We start from the raw sequence: 24,076 nt of genomic DNA, 5'->3' as shown, positions 1-24,076 counted from the left end.
TCTCAGTTCACACGGAGGTTCAGTTAACCAACAGAGCCTAAGACTTGACTCTGTGTTTGGGATTCAGGCATTACAATAACCATGAGTGTCCATACTTGGCTGTGGTTGGGTTGGGTGCAACTTGGGTTGTAATTTGCCACGCTCAGTAGATCAGGTAGGGAAATTCTAGGCAGTTTCCAGAGTAGGTTACACGGTCAGCACAACATTGTGGGCTGAAGGGCCTGTGATGTGCTGTAGATTTCTATGTCCAATGTTCAGAAGGCCTGCTCATCAAGATTGACGTGGCTAAGGTCACTACACATATGGATGTAGAGAGATCATTCTCTTTGCAGGGACCTTATTTTACGTCCATTGAGAGTGTTTGACCAGGAAAAGTGTGGCAGAGATCTGGACAGCTTTTCTCTGGGTCATTCCTAGAACGAGATTACTAAATTTTGTCGAGGAAGTCTATCCATGCATCCGGAGCAGAGGTGAGGTCTGTGTCGGGCCAGATCGGATAGCTGAGTGGGCTAAAAGAAAATGATTTGTATGCTACACTTTACGGTGGGAACAAGTGGGAAATAGCCTCCAGATTTTAATGGGGGAAAATAAATATTTCCTCTCCTGTCTCTAATCCTAAGAATGTTCATGATGAAGCATCTGAGATAGAAATGGTTAATTCTGTGTGTTAAAAAATTGCAGGTTACACAGGACTCTACTGTCAGATTGATACCGACGAGTGTGCCAGTAATCCATGCTTAAACAAGGGCAAGTGTATCGACAAAATCAACGAGTTTGAGTGCGAATGTCCTTCAGGTTAGTGCCAATAAACATTCCTACTCACCCCAACCCCCACCACATCCTCTGTGTGCTGTGAGCAAGGCCAGGGATTAATCCCGGCCTGCGGGCAGGCTTTAGTTGCCAAGACAAGGCCTACATGCTCTCCCAACCCCCTCACTATGAAGCAATCGGTCAACTGCCAAGATGATTCTGCTCATAACAACTGAAACTGGAAAAATGAAAATAATAAATTCAATAAAAAAAGTCCAGTCATCTTTCTGATAAAATGCTTGAGTGTGCCCAATACATTGATTATCAGACTGAGGGACTTGCATCAGGTCTACTCCTGGCACTCTATAGGCACCCCTCTCTGTTCTAACTTTAAAAGCAGATTGAAGCTGTTATTTATAACGCATTTTCTCCTTCGCCTCTCAACTCCTTAACAAACGTACAGACCAGCAAATGTATACAAGAAAAACAACACAACAAAAAGAATGCCAATACAATACCAATCATCAAACCTGTACCACATTTTAATAAGGTAAAGATGAACTCTGCTCAACATTTCAATGTAGTAAGGCCCCAACACACTGCTCCTCACTGGGCGACGGGTCCCCCACACACTGACCCTCACTGAGAATGGGTCCCACACACACACTGACCCTCACTGGGGGATGGGTCCCACACACACTGACCCTCACTGGGGATGGGTCCCACACACACACTGACCCTCAATGGGAGATGGGTCCCACACACACACTGACCCTCACTGGGAGACGGGTCCCACACACACTGACCCTCACTGGGGGATGGGTCCCACACACACACTGACCCCCACTGGGGGATGAGCTTGATAGAAGGAGTGGGTTAACGGGCTGCATCTGATTGTGAGTTAAAGTGAGGAAGAAAGGAGAAAAAGAGAAGGAAGTCAGGTTTTGTGGTAGAGGAGATTCTTAGGAAATAGTGAAGAGGGAAGAGTTGAGGAGGAATAGGTGGAGGGCAAGAGGCAGTGGAGGAATTCTGGAAGCTGATTGAAGAATGAGGAAGGCTGTTGCTGAACAAAACGTGCAATAGGAAATGAACCGTGGTCTGAATGGAGTCTGAGGGCTTTGTGTACCAGGAGCGAATGGCAGGGAGTTGTGAAGTTCAGGGACGCTGGCTGTCAATGGCTGGTGTCAGTGTGAGGTCAGGACCATTCAACTTGCCATTCTCAGTAACCATGGAGCCCCCACCGCACAACTGGGAAATGCTGCCTCAGAAAAGCGACCTCGAGTAGCCCTTTCTCCCAGAGCAGCTGGAGAGGCCGCACACTCTTCGGCAGCTGATGTCCGGAGTCAACCATTCCCCAGCCCCACTGCTCAGTCAGTCACACACACACACAGATACTCACACACTCTCACACATAGAGATACACACACTCACACACTCGTACACAGATACTCACACACTCTCACACATAGAGATACACACACTCACACACTCGTACACAGATACTCACACACTCTCACACATAGAGATACACACACTCACACTCGTACACAGATACACACACACAGATACTCACACACACACTCACACACAGATACACACACACACACACACACTTATACACACACTCATACACACACACAGATACACACACATTCACACACAGAGAAACACACACACACAGTTACAGGCACACAGATATACACACACAGATACACACATACACATGAATACAGACAAACAGATACACACACACACAGAGATACGCATACACACACACAGACACACACACTCACTGGAAGTGAAATGTGATCTGAATGGAGACTGACAACTTTATGTGTGAGAGTAAGTACCAGACAGGTGTGAAGTTCAGGGACACTGCTGTTTCAGGTTCTATGTTGCAAAGTTTGCTCCGAATTGCCATGCATCTCGGAGCAACACACACAAAATGCTGCAAGAACTTAGAAGGTCAGGGAGCGTTTATGGAAATGAATAAAACAGTTGACATTTCAGGCCAAGACCCTTCCTGCTGGCCTGCTGAGTTCCTCCAGCATTTTGTGTGTGTTGCTCTGGATTTCCAGCAGCTGCAGATTTTCGTGTGTTTCTGCTTCTTACAGTGATGAGAATACTCTGGTTCGACTGCATAAATTGACCTACTTACCTCCTTCCCCATCATAAGATTCCTCCTTAGACTCAACTAGTGAACCTCTTCCTCCAGTACTTCTTAAGTCTTAAAGCACCTCTCTCCTCTCTCACCCATCCTTTGGTATCCTGTATCAATACCCAATGCAAAATCCTGTCTCATTTCTGGCCCGGTCACCCAGTTCCTTGTTAACTCCTCAGGGTTCAATGGTAACTTGTGTCAGATCGACGTGGACGAGTGTGCAAGCACACCCTGCAAGAACGCGGCCAGGTGTGTCGACGGACCAAATAAATATCACTGTGAATGCTTGGAAGGTCAGTACTCAGGCTCCTCATCTCCTTGTTTATCCTCACCTTCCATCCTGTCTGAGCAGCGAGTCGCTCTGATGCTCCCTCTGCCCTCCTCCCTGCCCCTCCCCCTCCCCCCTCAGATTTGCCTTTGCTTCGCTCTCCAAACTTCATCTCACCTTATCATGTCTGGTTAGACCTTCTCTCCCCAGCGACTTCCTGCCCGGTTTTTCTGCTCTGTGGGCCTCTGCTGTGTCGTCAGAGCTTCCGCCTAATAAATTGAAGCTCGCTTTAATTCTTCATTAATGAACATTGTTGGTTTCTGATGTAAGCGGAGGCCCATCACAGGAATATATGCATATTGTGGTTTACCTGCCTGCGTGCATTTACACGTGTGTGATTCAGTGTGTGGTCTACCTGCCTGTGTGTATGTACAAAATGTGCTTGCGTGTGTGTGTGTGTGTGTGTGGGCATGTGCACGTGTGTGTGCATGTGTGTGTGTATGTCTGTGCTTGTGTATACACGCACTGGTGTTGTCTGTCCTCTGGCTCTTTCCCCATCTCTCTCTGTCTCTCTGTCTGTCTGTCTGTCTCTTTCTCTGTCTTTCTCTCTCTCTCTATTTCTCTTTCTCTCTCTCTCTCTCTCTCTCTCTCTCTGTCTCTCCCCTCTCTCTGTCTTGCTCTGTCTCTTCTCTGTCTCTCTCTCCCCCCCCTCCCCCCACTCACTCTCTCTCTCTCTCTCTCTCTCTCTCTCTCTGTCTCTGTCTCTCTCTCTCTCTCTGTCTCTCCCCTCTCTCTGTCTTGCTCTGTCTCTTCTCTGTCTCTCTCTCTCCCCCCTCCCCCCACTCACTCTCTCTCTCTCTCTCTCTCTCTCTCTCTCTCTCTCTCTCTCTCTCTCTGTGTCTCTGTCTCTGTCTCTCTCTGTCTGTCTCTCCCCTCTCTCTGTCTTGCTCTGTCTCTCTCTCTCTCCTGATGTTCTCTGCCTTTATGGTTGATTGATTTTTTGCTCTGCTCCAGGTTTTACCGGCACTCTTTGTGAGACTGACATCAATGAGTGTGAGCAGGATCCCTGTCACTATGGGACGTGCAAGGATGCCATTGCAACCTTTAACTGTGTGTGTTTTGCGGGCTACACGGGCCGTGTCTGTGACATCAACATCAATGAGTGCCAGAGCCAACCCTGCCAGCACGGCGGCACCTGCCAGGACAAGGTGGATGGCTACACGTGCTCCTGCCTCAAGGGGACCTCAGGTAATGATCTCTTTCTCTTGCTATTTTGCCCCTCCTCTCTCTTCATCCCTTTCTCCTTTTGCTCCTTTTTCACTTTTCTCAGTTTTCTGTCAAGACTTTATTTTCCCTTTCGCTCTCTTATCTCTCCAATTCCTCTCTCCCCCTTTCTCTCTCCCCTTTCTCTCTCCCCTTTCTATCTCTTCTCATCTCTCCTCTCTCCCCTTCTATCTCTCTCCCTTTCTCTTTTCCCATTCTCTCCTCTCCCCACTTTTCCTTTTCTCTCTCTCTTACTGCTCACTCACAAACCTTTTTGCCAGCAGATCCATAGTTCCCTATCCACCATTCTCTTCCCAAAAAACAGACACCTTCCTATTCCCTGTGTTCTCTCTCGTGTGTCCTCTCACGTTGCAGCCAACACTCGGACTTCAGGCAAAACCTTCAAACAGTTAAAAACACAAAATGCCGGCAGAATTCAGCAGGCCGAAACATCGTCACTACCTCTCCCATAGATGCTGTCTGGCCTGCTGAGTTCTGCCAGCATTTTGTGTTTTTATTTATTTCCAGCATCTGCAGATTCACTCGTGTTACCTTCAAAGTTACTCAGATCACAATCTCATTTTGTTTGCGGGATCTTGTTGAATTTGAAATGCCTGCCTCCTTTCCTAGAGGAAAGAACTGAAGGGAGAGGCAGTAGGTATGCTGATGCTGTGAAAGGTGCTATCGAAATGCAGCTCTTTCTTGCTTTGAATTGAAAGTTTCTTAGGTTCTCAGTTTTCCATTGTGTTGTTGGATGATCAAGTTTCATAAAGTTTAGTTATTGTATTATTTACCCACAGGTGAAAACTGTGAAACAAACTTGGATGACTGTGCCAGCAACCCCTGTGAATATGGCAATTGCATTGATCAGATTAACAGCTACGACTGTGTCTGTGAGATGGGTTACACTGGTAAGGCCAATTTTCACCCCTGGAACACTCCCTCTGCTCATCCAGTGCTGAAACCTTTGTCCGTAACTTGTTAACTGTGTTCCAGTCCTCTCTGAGCGAGCCCCCCGTCTCAGTTCATCCAGAACTTCATTTCCCATAACATGCTCACACACAGCAGCAGCTCACCCACTCTCCCAGCCTCCGAGAACTCCGGCACTTGACCGAATCCTTGCCTTTATCGGCAATACCACAGGCTCCCTGGGAATTCCCTCCCTCAACCTCTCCACCTCTTTTCTCCTTTAAGGTGCTCTTTGGAATGCAGCACTTTGATCAAAACTTTTGTCCTGATACTCCACATGGGTGGAGGTGAAACTTTGTGTGACCTCACTGTTGTGCGCTCTCCAGTTCTGTTTCACCACCTTAGCCTCATAGTATGAGTGTTGCTGACGCTACCCTGAAGTACCACTTCTAACCCACCTGGCAAGCACTGCAAAACCTCTTGCTGACCAGTCCTTTGAACTCCAACGCATTTCTGCAACATTTCTCAGTCATTAATCCAGGCCGGAGTTTCACGTTTGTTGAAAGAGATTTTGTCTCCTATTACGTTCCCTGTAAGCTAATGCTGAGTCTGAGCAACCTACAGCTGGTCGCTAGCCTCTGAGTAAGTGGGAACATGAACCTCTCTGTTTCCAAGTGACATAGGAGGCTGTTCAGCCCATCAAGCCGTGTTAGTTCTTAGAACAATCCCATCAAACTGTGGAGACACAAGCAGCTGCAGATGATGAAATCTGGAGTGAAAAATAAACTTCTGGAAGAACTCAGCAAATTAAGCAGCATCTGTGGTGAAAATTGGCAGTCTGTTGACATTTTGGGTCAAAACCTCCTTAACCCCGTTCCTTCGTTCCTCATTCACAATCCTCTAACCCCATCCTCATTCTAATTACCCCTCACCCTAAAACTTCCTGGTATCTCAGAATCCATTCTTGACCCCTGTCTCATAACACACAAACCCCTCCGTATTATCACCCCACTATTTTACACCCCCCCCCCCCAGTACATCTCATTCCCCTTGACCTCTGCATTTGGCCTCCCTATGGACATTTCGCCACTTTCTGAATGGCAAGACACAAACACCCTTCTCTTTGGGCATGCCCGACCAACTCGGCCAAATTGAGTTCATGGCCTTTGGCTGCTCTGGTTCTCTGGGCCTCACACCCGCCCCTTTAAGGAGGGTGCCCGCTAATTGGGGAAACTTAAGTGCCACTTTACTAGGCCAAAAGGCTGAGTGAGAACTCTTGAGTTGGCGTTGCCAGAGCAACCAGGGCTCTGCCCAGGCCCAGTCAATGGGAGCAGGTAAGCAGAGGAGCTGGAGTGAAAAGAGTGACTGTCATCAGTCAGGCCGAGCTCACTGAATCTCAGGAGTATCGTGTTCCTTCTCCCAGCACAAGTGCACGCTCACACTCACACTGGCTCTGTCTCCCTTTCCTGCATCCCCCTCCACACGCTGACCTTTTACTGTCTCTCTTCCCCCTCCCTCCTTCTCTCACTCTCCCTTTGGAATGGGGAGATTCGGTCAGCCTCCCCCACCCACCAAACTACAGCACCTGACTCACAGGGCGCCCAGAGGCTGTGAGGCCTGAGGACCGGGTACAGCTGCCGCTGAGGAGGGAGGCTGACTTTTCAATAAAGCGCCCATTATTCAGCAGCAGCCCATCTGTTGGATTGGGTTTCAGGGCCAAACCACTCCACCAGTCCTGCTTTCAAAGATCTGGGGCAAGTGAAGCACAAGACAAGCCCGTAATCTGAGAAAACCCAGGTCTTGAATGTTGTTTCTTTGTTTCGGAGTTGAGGAGAGATTTAATTCTAAAGGGAGTCATTTCACATCAGCTCAGTGCTGAATCCGTCACGGAATGGCATTGTTGAAGTCTAAATTGGAAATGTTGAGAAGGAACAGGACTGAAACAGTCCTCTTTCTGTCCTAAACATCTTCCTTTTGTAGACACTGACCCTCACTGGGGGATGGGTCACACACACACTGACCCTCACTGGGGGACGGGTCCCACACACACTGACCCTCACTGGGGGACGGGTCCCACACACACTGACCCTCCCTGTGGGACGGGTCCCACACACACTGACCCTCACTGGGGGACGGGTCCCACACACACTGACCCTCACTGGGAGATGGGTCCCACACACACTGACCCTCACTGGGAGACAGGTCCCACACACACTGACTCTCACTGGGGACAGGTCCCACACACACTGATCCTCACTGGGGGACGGGTCCCACACACACTGATCCTCACTGGGGGATGGGTTCTACACACACTGACCCTCAAGGTGGGACGGGTCCCACACACACTGACCCTCCTTGTGGGATGGGTCCCACACACACTGACCCTCACTGGGAGACGGGTCCCACACACACTGACCCTCACTGGGGGACGGGTCCCACACACACTGACCCTCACTGGGAGATGGGTCCCACACACACTGACCCTCACTGGGGGACGGGTCCCACACACACTGACCCTCACTGGGAGACGGGTCCCACACACACTGATCCTCACTGGGGGATGGGTCCCACACACACTGACCCTCACTGGGGGACGGGTTCTACACACACTGACCCTCACTGGGAGACGGGTCCCACACACACTGATCCTCACTGGGGGATGGGTCCCACACACACTGACCCTCACTGGGGGACGGGTTCTACACACACTGACCCTCACTGTGGGACGGGTCCCACACACACTGACCCTCACTGGGGGACGGGTCCCACACACACTGACCCTCACTGGGAGACGGGTCCCACACACACTGACCCTCACTGGGAGACAGGTCCCACACACACTGACTCTCACTGGGGACGGGTCCCACACACACTGACCCTCACTGGGGGACGGGTCCCACACACACTGATCCTCACTGGGGGACGGGTCCCACACACACTGACCCTCACAGGGAGACAGGTCCCACACACACTGACCCTCACTGGGAGACGGGTCCCACACACACTGACCCTCACTGGGGGACGGGTCCCACACACACTGACCCTCACTGGGAGACGGGTCCCACACACACTGACCCTCACTGGGGGACGGGTCCCACACACACTGACCCTCACTGGGAGACGGGTCCCACACACACTGATCCTCACTGGGGGATGGATCCCACACACACTGACCCTCACTGGGGGACGGGTTCTACACACACTGACCCTCACTGTGGGACGGGTCCCACACACACTGACCCTCCTTGTGGGATGGGTCCCACACACACTGACCCTCACAGGGAGACAGGTCCCACACACACTGACCCTCACTGGGAGACGGGTCCCACACACACTGACCCTCACTGGGGGACGGGTCCCACACACACTGACCCTCACTGGGAGACGGGTCCCACACACACTGACCCTCACTGGGGGACGGGTCCCACACACACTGACCCTCACTGGGAGACGGGTCCCACCCACCCCTCTCCCACACACCCTTCTCCCACACTAACTACCAACACCCCTCCCACACTAATGACAAACCCCCCACCACATTAACTCCCAATCATGCCCTCACATTAACCTCTGATCTCTCTCGCACACTAACTGCTACCCCACCTCCCATACTAACCCCTGACCCTTTCTCCCAGTCCCCTTCTTGTGTGGTGATTCTAGGCTTGCTATCCTCTATAACAGTGACAAGAAGAAAATACTTCGGTAACCATAGAAGTTTTTGTGCCTTCCTGAGGAGATGTCCGGCTCTGTGTGTGTGTGTGTGTGTGTGTGTGTGTGTGTTTTTTCCCCTGCCCTATTTTCCCTCTTTGCTGCAAGCTGTGGGATTCTTTCGATAAATCCCACTCTCGGCCTGCTCCCAGACTCCCCTCACTGACCTGTTGTTTGGGAAGCTGTCTGGCCTGGCTCCCTCTCCAGCACACAACCTGACCTCCCTTGGTAAAGGGTTTGATCCTTTGCTGTATGAGTGTCATACTGTGCATCTGCAGGACTCTGTGACACTTGCTGCCACCTCATTCCCACATCGAAAAATGTGCACTTCTTTCCTTTAATACCATTCATTTATTTGCTGTGATGATCCTCATTTGTATTCATGCCTTCATTGTAATACCTTTATTAATATTCATGTATTCACCACAATGAGGTTAATATGCATATTTTAGCATCATGTCCTGATTAATATTCATATATTCACTACTGTCCTTGTTATTTTTAATGTTTTGATTGTGCATTCCAGGACCGATGTGTAACATTAACATTGACGAGTGTGCGTCAAATCCTTGTCACAATGGAGGAACTTGCAAGGATGATATCAATGGCTTTACATGCATCTGCCCGGAGGGTTATCATGACTTGGTGTGCTTCTCTGAGGTCAATGAGTGTAACAGTAACCCCTGCATCCACGGGGAGTGCAGGGATGACCTCAATGGGTGCGTACTCTTCGACCATATGGGTGGATGGACGATAGGGTGAACGGGGAGGGGGATGAGGTAAGGGGGGAGCTTTAGTTTGTACCTGACCTGCACTTGCCTGAGTCTGGTAATGTCTGGGCTGGTGTGTGGAAGGACGTTTACTCGGTATCAAACCCAAATCACCTTTGCTACCAAATCTATGAAACATGTAGGGAGAGCCATACTCTGTCTCTAACCAGTGTTGCCCCAGCCCTGGGGATGTGTAATGGTATGTATGGATGATTGTGTGCGTGGTATCCAAACCTTGCTATTTCTACCACAGGGGTGTTTAAAGGGACCCTGTAGAGGGAGTTTTACTGGGTATCTAATCCCTACGGTCTTTGATGGGACCACGTAGAAGGAGCTCTCATCTCTACCTAATCAGTGTTGTACCTGCCATGGTTGTGTTTGATGGAAATTCCAGGGGAAATTTTATTCTCTATCTCACCTGTTTTACCCAAGATTACCTGTAATCTTATCTGCTTTATCTTACCTGTTTTACCTCAGATTACCTGCAGTCTTACCTGTTTTGCCCAAGATTACCTGTAATCTTACCTGTTCTATCTTACATGTCTTCCATAAGATTACCTCTAATCTTACCTGGGTGTGGGAACGTTTGACAGGGACGTGTGTGAAACCCGTCTCTGCTGCCATGCCCTGTGGTGCGCAGTGGGGCCTTTCCTCTGTACCTATGGAGGGTCTGGTGAGATTGTGCTGTCGAACTGACTCTGTTCTTCTGCCTGACAGGTACAGCTGCAAGTGCGACCCCGGCTGGACAGGCATGAACTGTGACCTGAACGTCAACGAGTGTGAGTCTCTCCCCTGTGTCAATGGCGGCACATGTCGGGACATGAACAATGGCTACCTGTGCGACTGCCGGCCCGGCTTCAGAGGTAGGAACGAGCACAGGGAGGCTCTCTGCTGAGAATTACAGACCAGAGGATAGTACTCTCAGTATCCCTCGTTCCCGGACACGTTCCTCGTCTGGGACCCCGGACAGGGAGGGCGGTGTGTGTACAACACAGCACTGTGGAGTTCTGTGAATGAACCTGTCTCTCTCTATCGTTCTCCTAATCTCGTTTTAAATTTTTCACTTTCCTGTATGAGACCGATCCTAAAAGGATTGTTCATTTTCAGTTTAGGAGCGGCACGGGAGCATAGTGCGTAGTGTAACTCCATTATAGTGCCTGTGACATGGGTTCAATTCCTGGCACTGTCTGTAAGGAGTTTGTACCCTCTTTTCCTTTGGGTGCTTCAGTCTCCTCCTTCACACGAAAAACAGTTGGGTTGGTGGGTTAATTGGTCACATACACATTGCCTCTTATGTTCTTCCCTGTCTCTCATCTATTCTTTCCTTGTACACTTCCCCATCTTTTTCTTTCTTTCTTCTCATTTTGTCTGCGGTCTTCCTTTCTCATTCTCTTTTTCACTTCACTCTGTATCTCTTCTTTTCCTCTCTGTCTCTCTGTTGTTCTGTGTGGTTTCGGTACTGATGTATTCCTTCCTCCTTCAGGTCCCAATTGTCAGACAAACATCAATGAGTGTGCGTCCAACCCGTGCCTGAATCAGGGAAGCTGCATCGATGATGTGGCCGGGTACAAGTGCATCTGCATCTTGCCGTACACAGGTGAGACACTCAGCCAGGTGCTGTCGCTGTAGTTGTTGTTGTTCCCTTCTGCGCCTTGTGATGCATCGGGAGGCTTTTGCCCCCTCTGTTTCTGTAGCATTTGACTGTTTTTTTACGAGGCTGAGTTGCAAGGAGCAGGCCGGATTTGAACCCGGGACCATTCACTTTGCAGTCTGGTGATGATGCCACTACACTACAGCCAGTTATGTCACTGCCATAGGTTTACTGCTAACTACTAACTCTACTGCATCACCTACTGCATCATATGTGGTGTGTTGGAACTTTAAGATAAGGCACCAAACGAGGGACTTGGGGGAAAAACCTAATGGCATGAGCTGAAGATTAGATCACTGATGAAACTTTGAATAAAAGGGTCATTTTCAAGTTAGAAGACTGTGTCAGGGACTGGAGCTGTTGCTGCTGCTTCGGAGTATTGTGAATGGTTTTGGGCCCCGTATCGGATGTGCTGTCATTGGACAAGACCCAGGAATGAAAGGGTTAATGTATGAGGAGTGCTTGATAGCTGTGGGCCTGGATTTGCTGGAGCTTAGAAGATTAGGGAGGAATCACATTGAAACCTACTGAACAGTGAAGGGTCTTGATAGAGTGGACAGGGCGAGGATGTTTCCAATAGTGTGAGAGCCTAGAACCAGAGAGCATAGCCTCAGATAGAAGGAATCTCTTCAGAACGGAAATGAGGAGGAATTTCTTTAGCTGGAATTTATTGCCACAGCTGGCCATGGAGGCCAGGTCACTGGGTATATTTAACATGGAGTTTGACAGTTCTTAATTAGTAAGGGTGTCAAATGTTACAGGGAGAAGTCAGGAGAATGGGGTTGAGAGGGAAAATAAATCAGGTATAATCAAATGGCAGAACAAATTTGATGGACCAAATGACCTAATACTGCTCCTATATTGGATGGTATTGATAACATTCTCTGGTTATTAGACCAGGCCAAGATACACTGTTAAAAACCTCAAACCTATGCCAGACTACAGGAGAAAGTTCTGATTATCGACTCTATGTATGCCTTTCATAATCTTGTATACCTTCATGGCCTTGTCCCTCAGCCTCCTCTGCTCGAGGGAACCAATCTTGGTTCATCCAGAGTGACACGCACAAACTGATTATCCGGTCTCTGAGGTCCAACTATCCAGGCAAACATCCTGGTGAAACTTCTCTGTGTCAGGAATCTTTTTAAAGTCTATTGAAGAGTAGGTGGGGTGGTCTTAGTGTAATGTCTCATCTGTCAGAAATGCCAGCCCAGATATAAGTTTCATGTCAGCTCCTGACTCGGGGATGAAAGTCAGGCGGATTATGGCAGGGCTGACGCCGTAGTCTCTTTCTGTTTAGGAACTGAAGAGCCCCAGGTTCTCGGTGAGCTAATCATTTCTAGGGCGTCTCCAGTTCCGCCGCCTCCGCCCCAAACATGAAGCATCCGAAAAGCTTTCAATTTGCACTGGAAGGCTGGGTCCAGAGAGGAGTGGGGGGCTGAGACTGGTCCAAGCTGAACAAACAGTGAGCCAGTTTCCTGGTGAGGGGCCTACTCATGAGGAGCTGTTGATAGCTGGCTTCCTGCTCTCTGGAAACACTGGTGCAGGGGGAACAATCGCTGGAAATGGCGTCACCCTTCCTGTCTCTGCTGGGTTTCCCTGGAAACCTATTGAGGGAAAGGTCGGCAATCATATTACACAACAAAAGAAGAGAAACCTCAGCTTTGGAAGTTTTAACCCTACAAAAAATATAAATTAATATTCAAGAATCATTTCATCCCCAGTCCCCACAGTACAGTGGGGACTGTACTGTGGCGCATAGACTTGGGGTCCAAGTTCAGGCCAAAATAAATGGAAGCTCTGCTTCTGTTCCCAGTCCAGTGACTGCTGACCCCTGGTGGAGGGTTGGCTGCATTGGCGGGCAACTCCTGTGGGACCTATCCCCCCCCCCACTCCACGGAGGGGCAGTGTGCACGGGATCCATCCCCAGTGAGAGTCAATTTGCCCGTTGTTAACAAGCAAACTGATAAAGCCTGAGAGAATCACACAGAGTAAACCTGTGCGAATGAGGTCGTAGGGTTTCAAGATGGCCACCCCATTCGTCTTGTCCTCCTCACTAACTGAGCAGCTGCTGAACACACTCACAAGAGCGCACGTCCAACACTGTTTGCACTTCTCGTCCGGGAGTCCTAATGATGCTTCCCCTCGTGTGCAGGTGTGAACTGTGAGGATGTCCTGGCTCCCTGCGCCAGCCAGCCCTGCAAAAACGGTGGCGTCTGCCACGAGTCCGAGGATTACGAGAACTTCTCATGTGGCTGCCCGGAGGGATGGCAAGGTGAGTGGCGTGCCGCGTGAGATCTGTCACACACAAAGCTTTCAGCGCGGAGTGGAGTAGTGTGTACAGAGCAATAAGCATGAAGTATTACACACACACAGGCACACAACACGTCATACACGGAGCGCCTGGCATGCCGTGTCACACGCAGAGCAACACACGCAGTATACAGAGCAGGCCGTGCTGCCCAGGAACCCCAGATTTAACCCTTGCCTAATAACAGAACAATTTACAATGACTGACTAACCAACCAACCAGTATGTCTTTAGATTGTGGGAGGAAACCGGAGCACCCGGAGAAACCCACACAGTCACAGGGAGAACGTACAGACTCCTCTGAGGCAGCGGCGGGAATTGAACCCAGGTCGCTGGTATTATAAAGCGTCGTGCTAACCACTGCGCTACCATGCCGGCCTAGAAGGGGCGCCACAGACAGACCATCAGCACGGAGTATACCATACACACAGTGCCATAGCCAGAATGTCTACACATCAAAGCCCAGAGCATCTGTCTCAAAACAGGCTCTTCACACACGCAGCTTCACATTCAGTCTGTTACGTGGTGTGGACCAAAAACCTCAAGTCTATTCAAACCTCAGCACAGCGACTATGGCATTTAAACACACTTAATTATCTGGAGTTGGGAACAAGAATTAGAATGAAGATTGCACAGGTGACCGTGACCCTGAGTGACAATGTTACTAAAGCCCATCCAGTTCACTGATACGCTCCAGGGTGGAGATCTGAGACCTGACTCCAGAGTTGTCCTGTGTAACCGATTCTTAAATCCTTTGGAAATGTCCTAGCAACCACTATGTGTCTCACCATCACCTTCTCAAAGTGCAGATTTTGCTACTAATAACAAGCCCCCCTAAAAAAGAAATGAATATTTTTTTTAAAAAATTGCAGTCAAGATAGTCTGTTGCACGTGCCAGTCAGGCAGTAAAATTTCATGCAGCTAATGAGTGGATTCCTTCTCTCTGCAGGCCAGACCTGTGAAAAGGATGTGAACGAGTGTGTGAAGAGCCCCTGTCAGAACGGTGCCATGTGTCAAAACTCGATGGGCGGATTCCTGTGCACCTGCCGTCAGGGCTACACCGGGACCACGTGTGAAACTGACGTGGACGACTGCCAGCCCAGTAAGTGGAGTGAGAGGGACTGAAAGACTGAGCGGCAGAATGAGGACGTAGGGAGAGGGAGGGGGAGTGAGGGACATGGATAGAAAGGGAGGTGCAGGAACAGGGACTCTTACAAGAAGTGATAAGGAATTGGATCCTGACACGAGGCTCAGTGGGGGAACTCGTGCGGTAATGCCTTGGACGTTCTACAATCAACTGAGAGGGCAATGAGAGTAGTGGTTTGACCTTTCACCCAGATGAGATAGCAGACTCTCTGAGCACTACCACAATAATGTCACACCACACCACTGACCTCATGACAAATCAGAACTGCCCGACTGTTACGACACACACCCGACTGTGCCAGCCTCTGCAATTTAGACGCTGTAACTCTCTGGAACATGGATAGAGCTTCCTGAGTTCGGTACTACCTCACCAGCAATGTGGCACTCCCTCATTACCATCCTATGACCAGGCCTTTGATCACATGCTTGTTTGGTTCACCGACGAATTTAGTTTATTTTCCTGTCGTCTGGTAAAAGGCACCGAAGCATTTGGGCTCTCACGACCAGATATAACTAACAGTTTCTTCCCCCAAGCTATCAGGCCCCTCAATACCCAGAGCCTGGACTGATACCTTCCTGCCCTATTGTCCTGTTTATTATTTATTGTAATGCGTGCACTGTTTTGTGCACTTTATGCAGTCCTGGGTAGGTCTGTAGTCTAGTGTAGTTTTGTTCTGTGTTTTTTATGTAGTTCAGTCTAGTTTTTGTATTGTGTCATGTAACACCATGATACTGAAAAAACGTTGTCTCATTTTTACTGTGTACTGTACCAGCAGTTACGGTCGAAATGACAATAAAAGTGACTTGGGTGTTTTATTCTGCAAAGGGTGCCGTCGATTGGTGACGGCCGGGAGTAACTTCTCCGTTCACCCCATGATAGATCCGTGCCACAATGGAGGTTCCTGCTCCGATGGTGTGAACAACTTCCTGTGCCTCTGTCTCCCTGGATTTGGAGGCCCCAAGTGCGAAGTGGACATCAATGAGTGCGCTAGTGACCCCTGCAAAAACAACGGCAACTGCACAGACTGCGTCAACAGCTACACCTGTACCTGTCCGCTGGGTTTCGGTGGCATGCACTGTGAGAATAATGCCCCTGACTGCACGGAGAGGTGAGAACAGGGAGATGATGGGGTGTGGGAGGATGGAGGAGGGAGGCTATGGGGGAAGGACAGGAATGAGGAGAGGTGGAGAGGCAAAATGGAGAGAGGGAGTTCACCTCAGAGAAAGAGAGGCAGCCAGACAGAGGAAGGGCTGAGAGGAGGGTTACAGATCGTAAGGGGAGCTGAGATGTTTGGGATATTGAAAGAGTGGATTGAGGAGAGTAAGAGGTAAGAGGAAATAGGGGTTTGGGAGAAAGGGCTAGAATGAGCGAAGACAAGGAAATAACTTTCCTACCACTGACTTTATTTAATCCTGTTATTCTCTTCCTTACAATCTCTTTTTTCATATCTCACACCAATTTATTCCCAATTTATTCCCAGTTTTAGTTTCCTCCACTTGTTTTTTTTTTGACCACCTGCTGTCTAAGATATTCCCAATTCTCATCCATATATTTCTCTTGGCAACATTTTAAACCTCTGTTATTGATCTACGGTTCTTTGCCTTTTCAGTTAGCCATGGATAGATTACTTTTCTCAGTGGAATGTACATTCAATGAGAATTATGAAGTATTTCTTCAAATGATTTACATGGTCTTCCTACAGGGAAACATTTCAAATTGATTTCCCAACACATCTTTCATACCTGTGAAAATGCTTTACTTAATCCACATAATTCTGCCTAAATTATGTCCCCTCTCCATTTGACATTTTTTTCCCAGAAGGTCAATTATCATGAGACGATTCCCTAATTCTGTCCCGTTATCCGAGCTCATCCGTGCTGTTTGCTCCAGGAATTTCTGCTTTAAGTGTCAACCACCATCTAAAGGTTAATTCCAAATCTTTGTGCTCATAACCATAGTTCCATAATGGACCAAAGCAGACCAAAGCAGTTCCTCCCTAATTATGCAATTAACTCATTCATCGTATTATGAACATCTTTTACATTCAGATATAATATATAATATCCTCCAGAGACAACCTTACCGCTCCTTTAGTGGTTATCTATTTTTATGAAGCCAAGTTGCCAGCTCAACGCTCAACTCAGCACAGATGTAAAGCATGCAAGGAGCCCAGGCCAGATTTGAACCTGGGACCATTCACCAATGCCAATGCCACTGCACCACTGGCCGCCTAACATTCAGATACAGTGCATTTAATTTTAACCTTATTATTTTGCATTTTTTTCCTTAATTTGATTTGGTTTTTCGTCTTTTTACTGTTGTACCCCACTTAGCTTTAGTCCTTTCTTAAATCCTCAGCTGAACGGCCAAGCCCTCTATTTTTAAATCCATATGGAGACAGTCTGAGAGGGAGGTGGTGGAAGGGCTGGGTGAGGAGGGCAGCAGAGAGAAGAGGATGTCAGAGAGAGAGTGAGAGCATGAAATAGAGGATAGAGTGAGAAAGGGAGAAAGAGTTAAGTCAGCAGGAGACTTTCCATCTTGGCTTCTAGACTAGTAGAGAGGAGAAGACCTGAAATTTGAGCAGAGAAGCAGGTTGTAAAGAACATCTTAGAGGGGGAAAGGCAGAAAGTTTAGGTCAATGATAGGTTAACCCCAATGGGTATTCAAAATTATGAGATGGTTTTGATAAGTGATGGTGAGGATGGAGAATCGTTTACGAGAGAACATTAGTTTCATTTGGTTGGCAGCTGAACAGTGATGTTGAGAATTGTTGAGGCAGTGAATTGTTGTGCTGTCTGAATGGGACTTAAGATTTGGTAATAAAGGGAATTGTAAAAAGAGGCTTTTTCAGTGAGTGAGCAGAGGCACGATGGGCTGAATGGCCATCTCCAGGATTCGGAGAGCATGTTTCTATATTCAATGTGGTTCCTTCCCTCAGCTCCTGTTTCAATGGTGGGACTTGTGTGGACGGAATTAACACTTTCACGTGCCTGTGCCCGACTGGCTTCACGGGCAGCTACTGCCAGCACGACATCAATGAGTGCGATTCCAAGCCCTGCCTCCATGGGGGCACTTGTCAAGACAGCTATGGTACTTACAAGTGTACATGTCCCCAGGGCTACACTGGACTCAATTGCCAGGTAAACTCCTGACCACCCAAATCCGCCCCCCTCCCTCATACCCCAGGGGCTCTGAGGCACCGGGACTGCCCACCAGTGGCCAGACAGGGAGGGGGGGGATGGGGTCCGGATCTGTTTTCCCGTACGGACCAGATAGGGAATGATCACAGGACGGGTGAAGGGAGGCGGTGTTGGTATGAACGTGCATGACATTTTACTAAATGTTTCACAAAATGGTCAGCCAAGCTGTTCTGTGGCGGCCGGAGCTCGGAGAGGGAGGCGGCTGATGTTACGGTGGGAGGGGTGGGGGGGAGGCAGATGAGCGAGGCCCTGACCCTCTCTCCCCTTTCCCTTCCCAGGACCTGGTGCGCTGGTGCGACTCGTCACCCTGCAAGAACGGTGGCAAGTGCTGGCAGACGGGCACCACCTACCGGTGCGACTGTCAGAGCAGCTGGACGGGACTGTACTGCGACGTGCCCAGCGTGTCCTGTGAAGTGGCTGCCAAGCAGCAGGGTAGGTCCCAGCCCTGCCCTGGCCAACCAATCTCCTCCCCATAGAATACCTACAGCACAATACAGGCCCTTCAGCCCACAAAGCTGTGCCGAACATCTGTCCAACCCATTGCCACAATCACCCTTCTCCTCATCAACCTCCTCCCACTTACTGTGACTCCACCAGCCCGTGTCCAAAGCTCTGGTCAGCAATGTCTTCCCATCGCTGTGTCCATGCCTCACCATTTTTAACTCACCAGTGACCGCTCGCTGTGGCCGCTTGCAGGGTCACATTCTCCGAGCTTCTCCCTCCTTCACATACACACCGCTCCCCTCTCTATGACCCTGCCACTGTCCACCATGGAGCTATTTTCGGTGGCCCTGCCCCCTGCCCTCCCGCATACAGATGAAGATAAATTATTTGATCCATTTTTCACATACACACCAACATTCAGTAAAATGCTTCACTTGCTTTGACGGGCACCACCTGCAGACACGTGCCCAGCGTGTCCTGTGAAGTGGCTGCCGAGCAGCAGGGTAGGTCCTGCAGGTTCCCTGTCACCCACACCACCACCAGCGGTCACAGTCACTGTGAACCCTGTCATTAATGGTCAGCAGTCCTGCCACCATTGGCTCACCCCATCTCCGCCCACCCTTTCTCTCTGACTTTCTCCCGTTAATGTTCTGATCCGCAGGGGTGAAATCGGGTCAGCTCTGTCGCAACAGCGGCATCTGCATCGATGCCGGCAACACGCACCGCTGCCAGTGCCAGGCCGGTTACACGGGCAGCTACTGCGAGGAGCAGGTTGATGAGTGCACTCCCAATCCGTGCCAAAATGGAGCCACGTGTACCGACTACCTGGGCGGCTACTCGTGCGAGGTGAGCTGGCTGGGACCAGAATTCAGGGCGTGAGCTCAGGGGTTTTGGGGTCACTGTCAAAGGGCACTGGTCGAAAATCTGTGTCCCAGCTCCATTTGTCAAGGGTTAGCAGAAGCAACCATTTTTGTGGGTCATTATCAAGGGATGGTATGGTTCTGCTCCAGGGCACTATGGAAGTGAAGCTTTTCCCATCATTGGCATTCCGTGACCGTTCTCCAGTTTCTAGGAATATTCCAGGTGTGATTTTTGCTCTCACACCTTGTGTAGAATTAGTTTTTTAAACTTGTTTTTCTTTCTCTCTCTCTCTCTCTCTCTCTCTTTTGCTCTCTCACCCCTCTCTTCCTTCTCTCTTCCCTCTATCCCCACCCCTCTTTCTCTCTCTCTCTCTCTTTCTCCCCTCCCTTATATCTCTGTCCCTCTTTCTCTCTCCTTCACCTCTTTCTCTCCTTCTCTCTCCCCTCTACCTTTCTTTTCTTCTCTCTCTCCCCCACCCATCTCTCTACCTCCCTTCCCTTCTCTCCCACTCCCCCTTTGTCTTTCTCCCTCCCTCTTTCTCTGCCCCCTCTGTTATATCTCCCTCCCTCTCCCTCCCCCACACTCTCTCCCCCTATCAATTGCAGTGTGTTGCCGGCTATCACGGAATCAACTGCTCGGAGGAGATCAACGAATGTCTTTCCCATCCCTGCCAGAATGGTGGCACTTGCATCGACCTCACCAACACTTTCAAGTGCTCCTGCCCCCGGGGCACACAAGGTAAGAGTTGCTTTGAAGTGGTTTGCTGGGATTTCCATCCCGTTGGGCACCATGAGGCCCCGGTTCTAAAGCTGACAAACTGGACCTTCTGCTCTCTTTAGTCACTGCCCCGATGGCATGGATAAGCCTTCTCTCCGCCTTTCTCCAGATCTCCTCTATTCCACCCGACGCCAGCCTGCGTGCAGTAGAACGGATAAGAAGTGTGGGAGAGTTATGACTGGGGTAGTGGGATGGGAATGGGGGACTTTTTAAAGTTACCCCTCCAGGTCTGGGTGTGAGCATTGAGTGTCAGATGGCAGATGGCCTTGGTTTGGGGAAGGAGGACAAGAGAAGTGGGGATCGAGTACCAACACCCCAAAGTCAGGTCAGATGGGAAAAGTGACTGTTCCTGCTGCTGGGGATAAAAGAAGGAAGTGGGGAATCCTCCAGGAGTGGCTTAGGTGATACTGGTGAGACTGCTGAATTTAGGTGAGATGGGGAAATAATATTTAATTCCTCATTCAGTGGCGTGCAGAGAGTTCTGATTATTACTGCGGAACCAGGTACGTCCCTGAGTGTTTTTATGGTGGCTCGGCCCAGAGCATGTGCCAGCCGTCCTGCTTCCTGACGCCACTCCTTGGCCCTCTTCCCGCAGGTGTGCACTGCGAGATTAACCTGGACGACTGCAACCCCCCAGTGGACTCCCTCACCCAGGAGCCCCGCTGCTTCAACCATGGGCGCTGCGTGGACCGCGTGGGCAGCTACAGCTGCATCTGCCCGGCCGGCTTCGTGGGCGAGCGCTGCGAGGGTGACGTCAATGAGTGCCTGTCCAACCCCTGCGACACGCGCGGCACTCAGAACTGCGTCCAGCTGGTCAACGCCTACCGCTGCGAGTGCAGGCCTGGCTACACAGGTGAGCAGGGGAGGGGACGGGGAGGATTTGGCAGAGGGGGGTGGGGCAGGGCGGGCGGGACAGGGGACAAGAGGGGAAGGGAGGAGGTGGTGAACGCAGCCCATCTCTTGTCCGACCATTTCCTCTGCACTCTCCTTCCAGGCCTCCGGTGTGAGCGAGTGTTCGACGGCTGTAAAAGTCGGCCCTGCCGCAACGGCGGGACCTGTGCCGTTGCCGGCAACATCGCCCGTGGCTACATCTGCCGCTGCCCCCCGGTAAGTGCCACAACGCCCCAAGTGCAGGTGACCCTGAGGTTTTCCTCAAGTGGTCCTGGCCGCTTATTGTGACGCGTCCTCTGCCACGTTCTCACAGCCCGTAAGCTGCATCACAGAGTCAACTGGCAGAGGCCAGGATCGGATTTATCACGAAGGTATACGGTGAATTGTGTTGGCTTGTGGCAGCAGTAACGTGCAATGCGTTAAAAATTACTGTAAGTTAAAATAAAAAGTAAATATATAGCATGAAAGAGGAACAGTGAGGTAGTGTTCATGAGGTGTATCCTCGAATAGTGAGGTGGTAGTGTTCATGACCTACACAATCCTTAGCCATAGGCACTAGTCCTGCATTGATAACCAATTTTCCTCAACTTCCTTTATTAACTCCTCCTGCTCCCCTCCCCCTTCCCCTACCTGCATTTCTTAGTCATCTCTAACACACACTTCATGATACAATTTACAGTGATATCTTGTCATAGAAAACCCACAGCACAATACGGGCCCTTCAGCCCACAAAGCTGCACCGAACGTGTCCCAACCTTAGAAATTACCTAGGGTTACCCATAGCCCTTCGTTTTTCTGAGCACCATGTAACTGCCCAGGAGTGTCTTAAAAGACCCTATCGTTTCTGCCTCCACTACCACCACCAGCAGCCCATTCCACATACTCGCCACTCTCTGCGTTAAAAAAAAATACCCCTGACATCTCTGTACCTACTCCCCAGCACCTTAAAATTATGCCCCCTCATGTTAGCCATTTCAGCCCTGGGAAAAAGCCTCTGGCCAACCACACGATCACCTTACAAATCCATGCTTCTTTAAGCTCTGGGAGGAGACCTGTAGGGTCACAGGGAGATCATGCAAACTCCACACAGTTGGCTTTCCAGGTCGGGATTGAATCTCTGCAAACATGGGGTGGGGTGGGGCTTTATACGTTCTTGCCTCATGTCCTTTGACTGAAAGCCCCCATCCTCCATTTCTCCTTGGCAGGGCTACGAGGGAGCTTCGTGCGAGAACCAGGCAAGCGTCTGCAGGAGCCTGCGCTGCTATAACGGTGGGACGTGCGTGCTCAGACCCGGCGGTGCCCCTTACTGCATCTGCCCCGCAGGCCGAGGGGGACCCGACTGCCGGCAGCCAGCCGGCAGTCCCTGCGAGCCCAACCCCTGCTACAACGGCGGGACCTGTGAGCGGGCGCCCACCGAGCCCTTTTACCGCTGCCGCTGCCCCCAAAAGTTCAACGGGCTGCAGTGCTTCATCCTGGACTACAACTTCAGCGGCGGGCGCGGCCAGGACATCACCCTGCCCCCCGACGTCGAACTGGGCTGCGAGGTCGCCGAGTGTTCCCGCCTGGCCGCCAACCGGCTGTGTGAGGCTCGTTGCAACACCCATGCCTGCGACTGGGACGGCGGAGACTGCTCGCTCAACTTCAACGACCCCTGGAAGAACTGCTCGCAGGCCCTGCAGTGCTGGCGCTACTTCGGCGACGGGAAATGCGACGAGCACTGCAACAACGCCGGCTGCCTGTACGACGGCTTTGACTGCCAGAACGTGGAGTCACAGTGCAAGTGAGCACCAGGGCAGGGGGGCAGGGGGAATTGGGGGCGCCAAGGTGGACAGGAAGGACTGGGGAGTCCCTGGGACTGAAGCCAGGAAGGAACATCAGTGAGGAAAGGGAGAGAGGAAGAGTGAAGGGGACAGAGCATCAGAATAATCAGAACCAGGTTTACCGTCACCAGCACACTGCGTGTCGTGAAATTTGTTGTTTTGTGGCAGCGGTACAGTGAAAGTTATAAAAGATTACAGTGAGAGAGGGAAGATGTAGAGCGGGAGGGGAGATGTTAGTGTTGGATGGGTTACACTGGACAGCTTTTGTTGCATTCCACGTGACAGGACACCGTCACCATCGTCGTCACCGTGTGCCGTGTTGTATTGACGTGGGCGGTCACGGTCTTTCCGTGACCGTGATTGTTCTTGGCAAATGTTTCTGCAGGAGTGGTTTGCCATTGCCTTCCTCTGGGCGGTGCCTTCACCAGACGGGTGACCCCAGCCATTATCGTCAGAGGTTGTCTGCCTGGCGCCAGTGGTCGCATAACCAGCGCACCGGCTGCACCCGTGGCTTTGCGTGACCCTGATCGGGTGACCCAAGGGTGTCCTGCAGGCTGGCTGAAGGAAGGAGTGGCTTTCACCTCCTTTGGTAGAGACGTACCCATCAGGACATAGAGGTAGAAAAGAGGAAAGCAGAACACAGAATGTAATGGCACAAGAGATGCTTGAAATCTTGGGCCACGCGCACACGATATGCTGGAGGAACTCAGCAGGTCAGGCGGCATCCATGGAGGGGAATGAGTGGTCGATGTTTCGGAATGAGACCCTTCATCGTGGCCCACTCACCCTGATGAAAGCTTTCGGCCCAAAACATCAGCCTTTCCTTTCCCTCCATAGCCACTGCCTGGCCTGCTGAGATTCTCCAGCACTTTGAGTGCACTGACACAAAAACAGAGCGGGTTCGTTGCAGGTGGACAGATGAAGTGCCGGGGCCACGATGAGGTAGGCTGGCAGATGACGAGGATCATCTTTTTAGCCAATGATAGGTGTGTTCATGAGTTTCCCCTGAGGTAGGAGAAATCCCCCCCCCCCCCCACCCCAGGCATTCCCAACCTTTTCTGTGTCATGGAGCCCTACCGTTAACTGAGGGATCTGTGGACCCCAGGTTGGGAACCCTAGCCCCAGGTCCACATGGGTGAGATGGGA

At 50.5% G+C, this 24,076-nt stretch overlaps 1 protein-coding gene across 1 annotated transcript in view; it reads left to right on the top strand.

Moving 5' to 3' along the window:
* Positions 1-24,076, top strand: part of LOC132407534 (neurogenic locus notch homolog protein 1-like) — a 100,316-nt gene that overhangs the window by 56,647 nt on the left and 19,593 nt on the right. Inside the window, exons 9-25 of the mRNA XM_059994215.1 lie at positions 682-795; positions 3,091-3,204; positions 4,194-4,427; positions 5,243-5,353; positions 9,586-9,778; positions 10,547-10,692; positions 11,313-11,426; positions 13,636-13,755; positions 14,740-14,892; positions 15,817-16,045; positions 17,876-18,077; positions 18,416-18,569; positions 19,243-19,427; positions 20,048-20,180; positions 20,815-21,072; positions 21,214-21,326; positions 22,316-22,890. Of these exons, the coding sequence (XP_059850198.1) occupies positions 682-795; positions 3,091-3,204; positions 4,194-4,427; positions 5,243-5,353; positions 9,586-9,778; positions 10,547-10,692; positions 11,313-11,426; positions 13,636-13,755; positions 14,740-14,892; positions 15,817-16,045; positions 17,876-18,077; positions 18,416-18,569; positions 19,243-19,427; positions 20,048-20,180; positions 20,815-21,072; positions 21,214-21,326; positions 22,316-22,890 (3,148 nt within the window). The remainder of the gene's footprint in view (positions 1-681; positions 796-3,090; positions 3,205-4,193; positions 4,428-5,242; positions 5,354-9,585; positions 9,779-10,546; positions 10,693-11,312; positions 11,427-13,635; positions 13,756-14,739; positions 14,893-15,816; positions 16,046-17,875; positions 18,078-18,415; positions 18,570-19,242; positions 19,428-20,047; positions 20,181-20,814; positions 21,073-21,213; positions 21,327-22,315; positions 22,891-24,076) is intronic.

Source organism: Hypanus sabinus, chromosome 18 (genome assembly GCF_030144855.1).
Source record: "Hypanus sabinus isolate sHypSab1 chromosome 18, sHypSab1.hap1, whole genome shotgun sequence".
Classification (NCBI taxonomy): Eukaryota; Metazoa; Chordata; class Chondrichthyes; order Myliobatiformes; family Dasyatidae; genus Hypanus; species Hypanus sabinus.
This window is presented reverse-complemented; position numbering and strand designations above follow the sequence as displayed.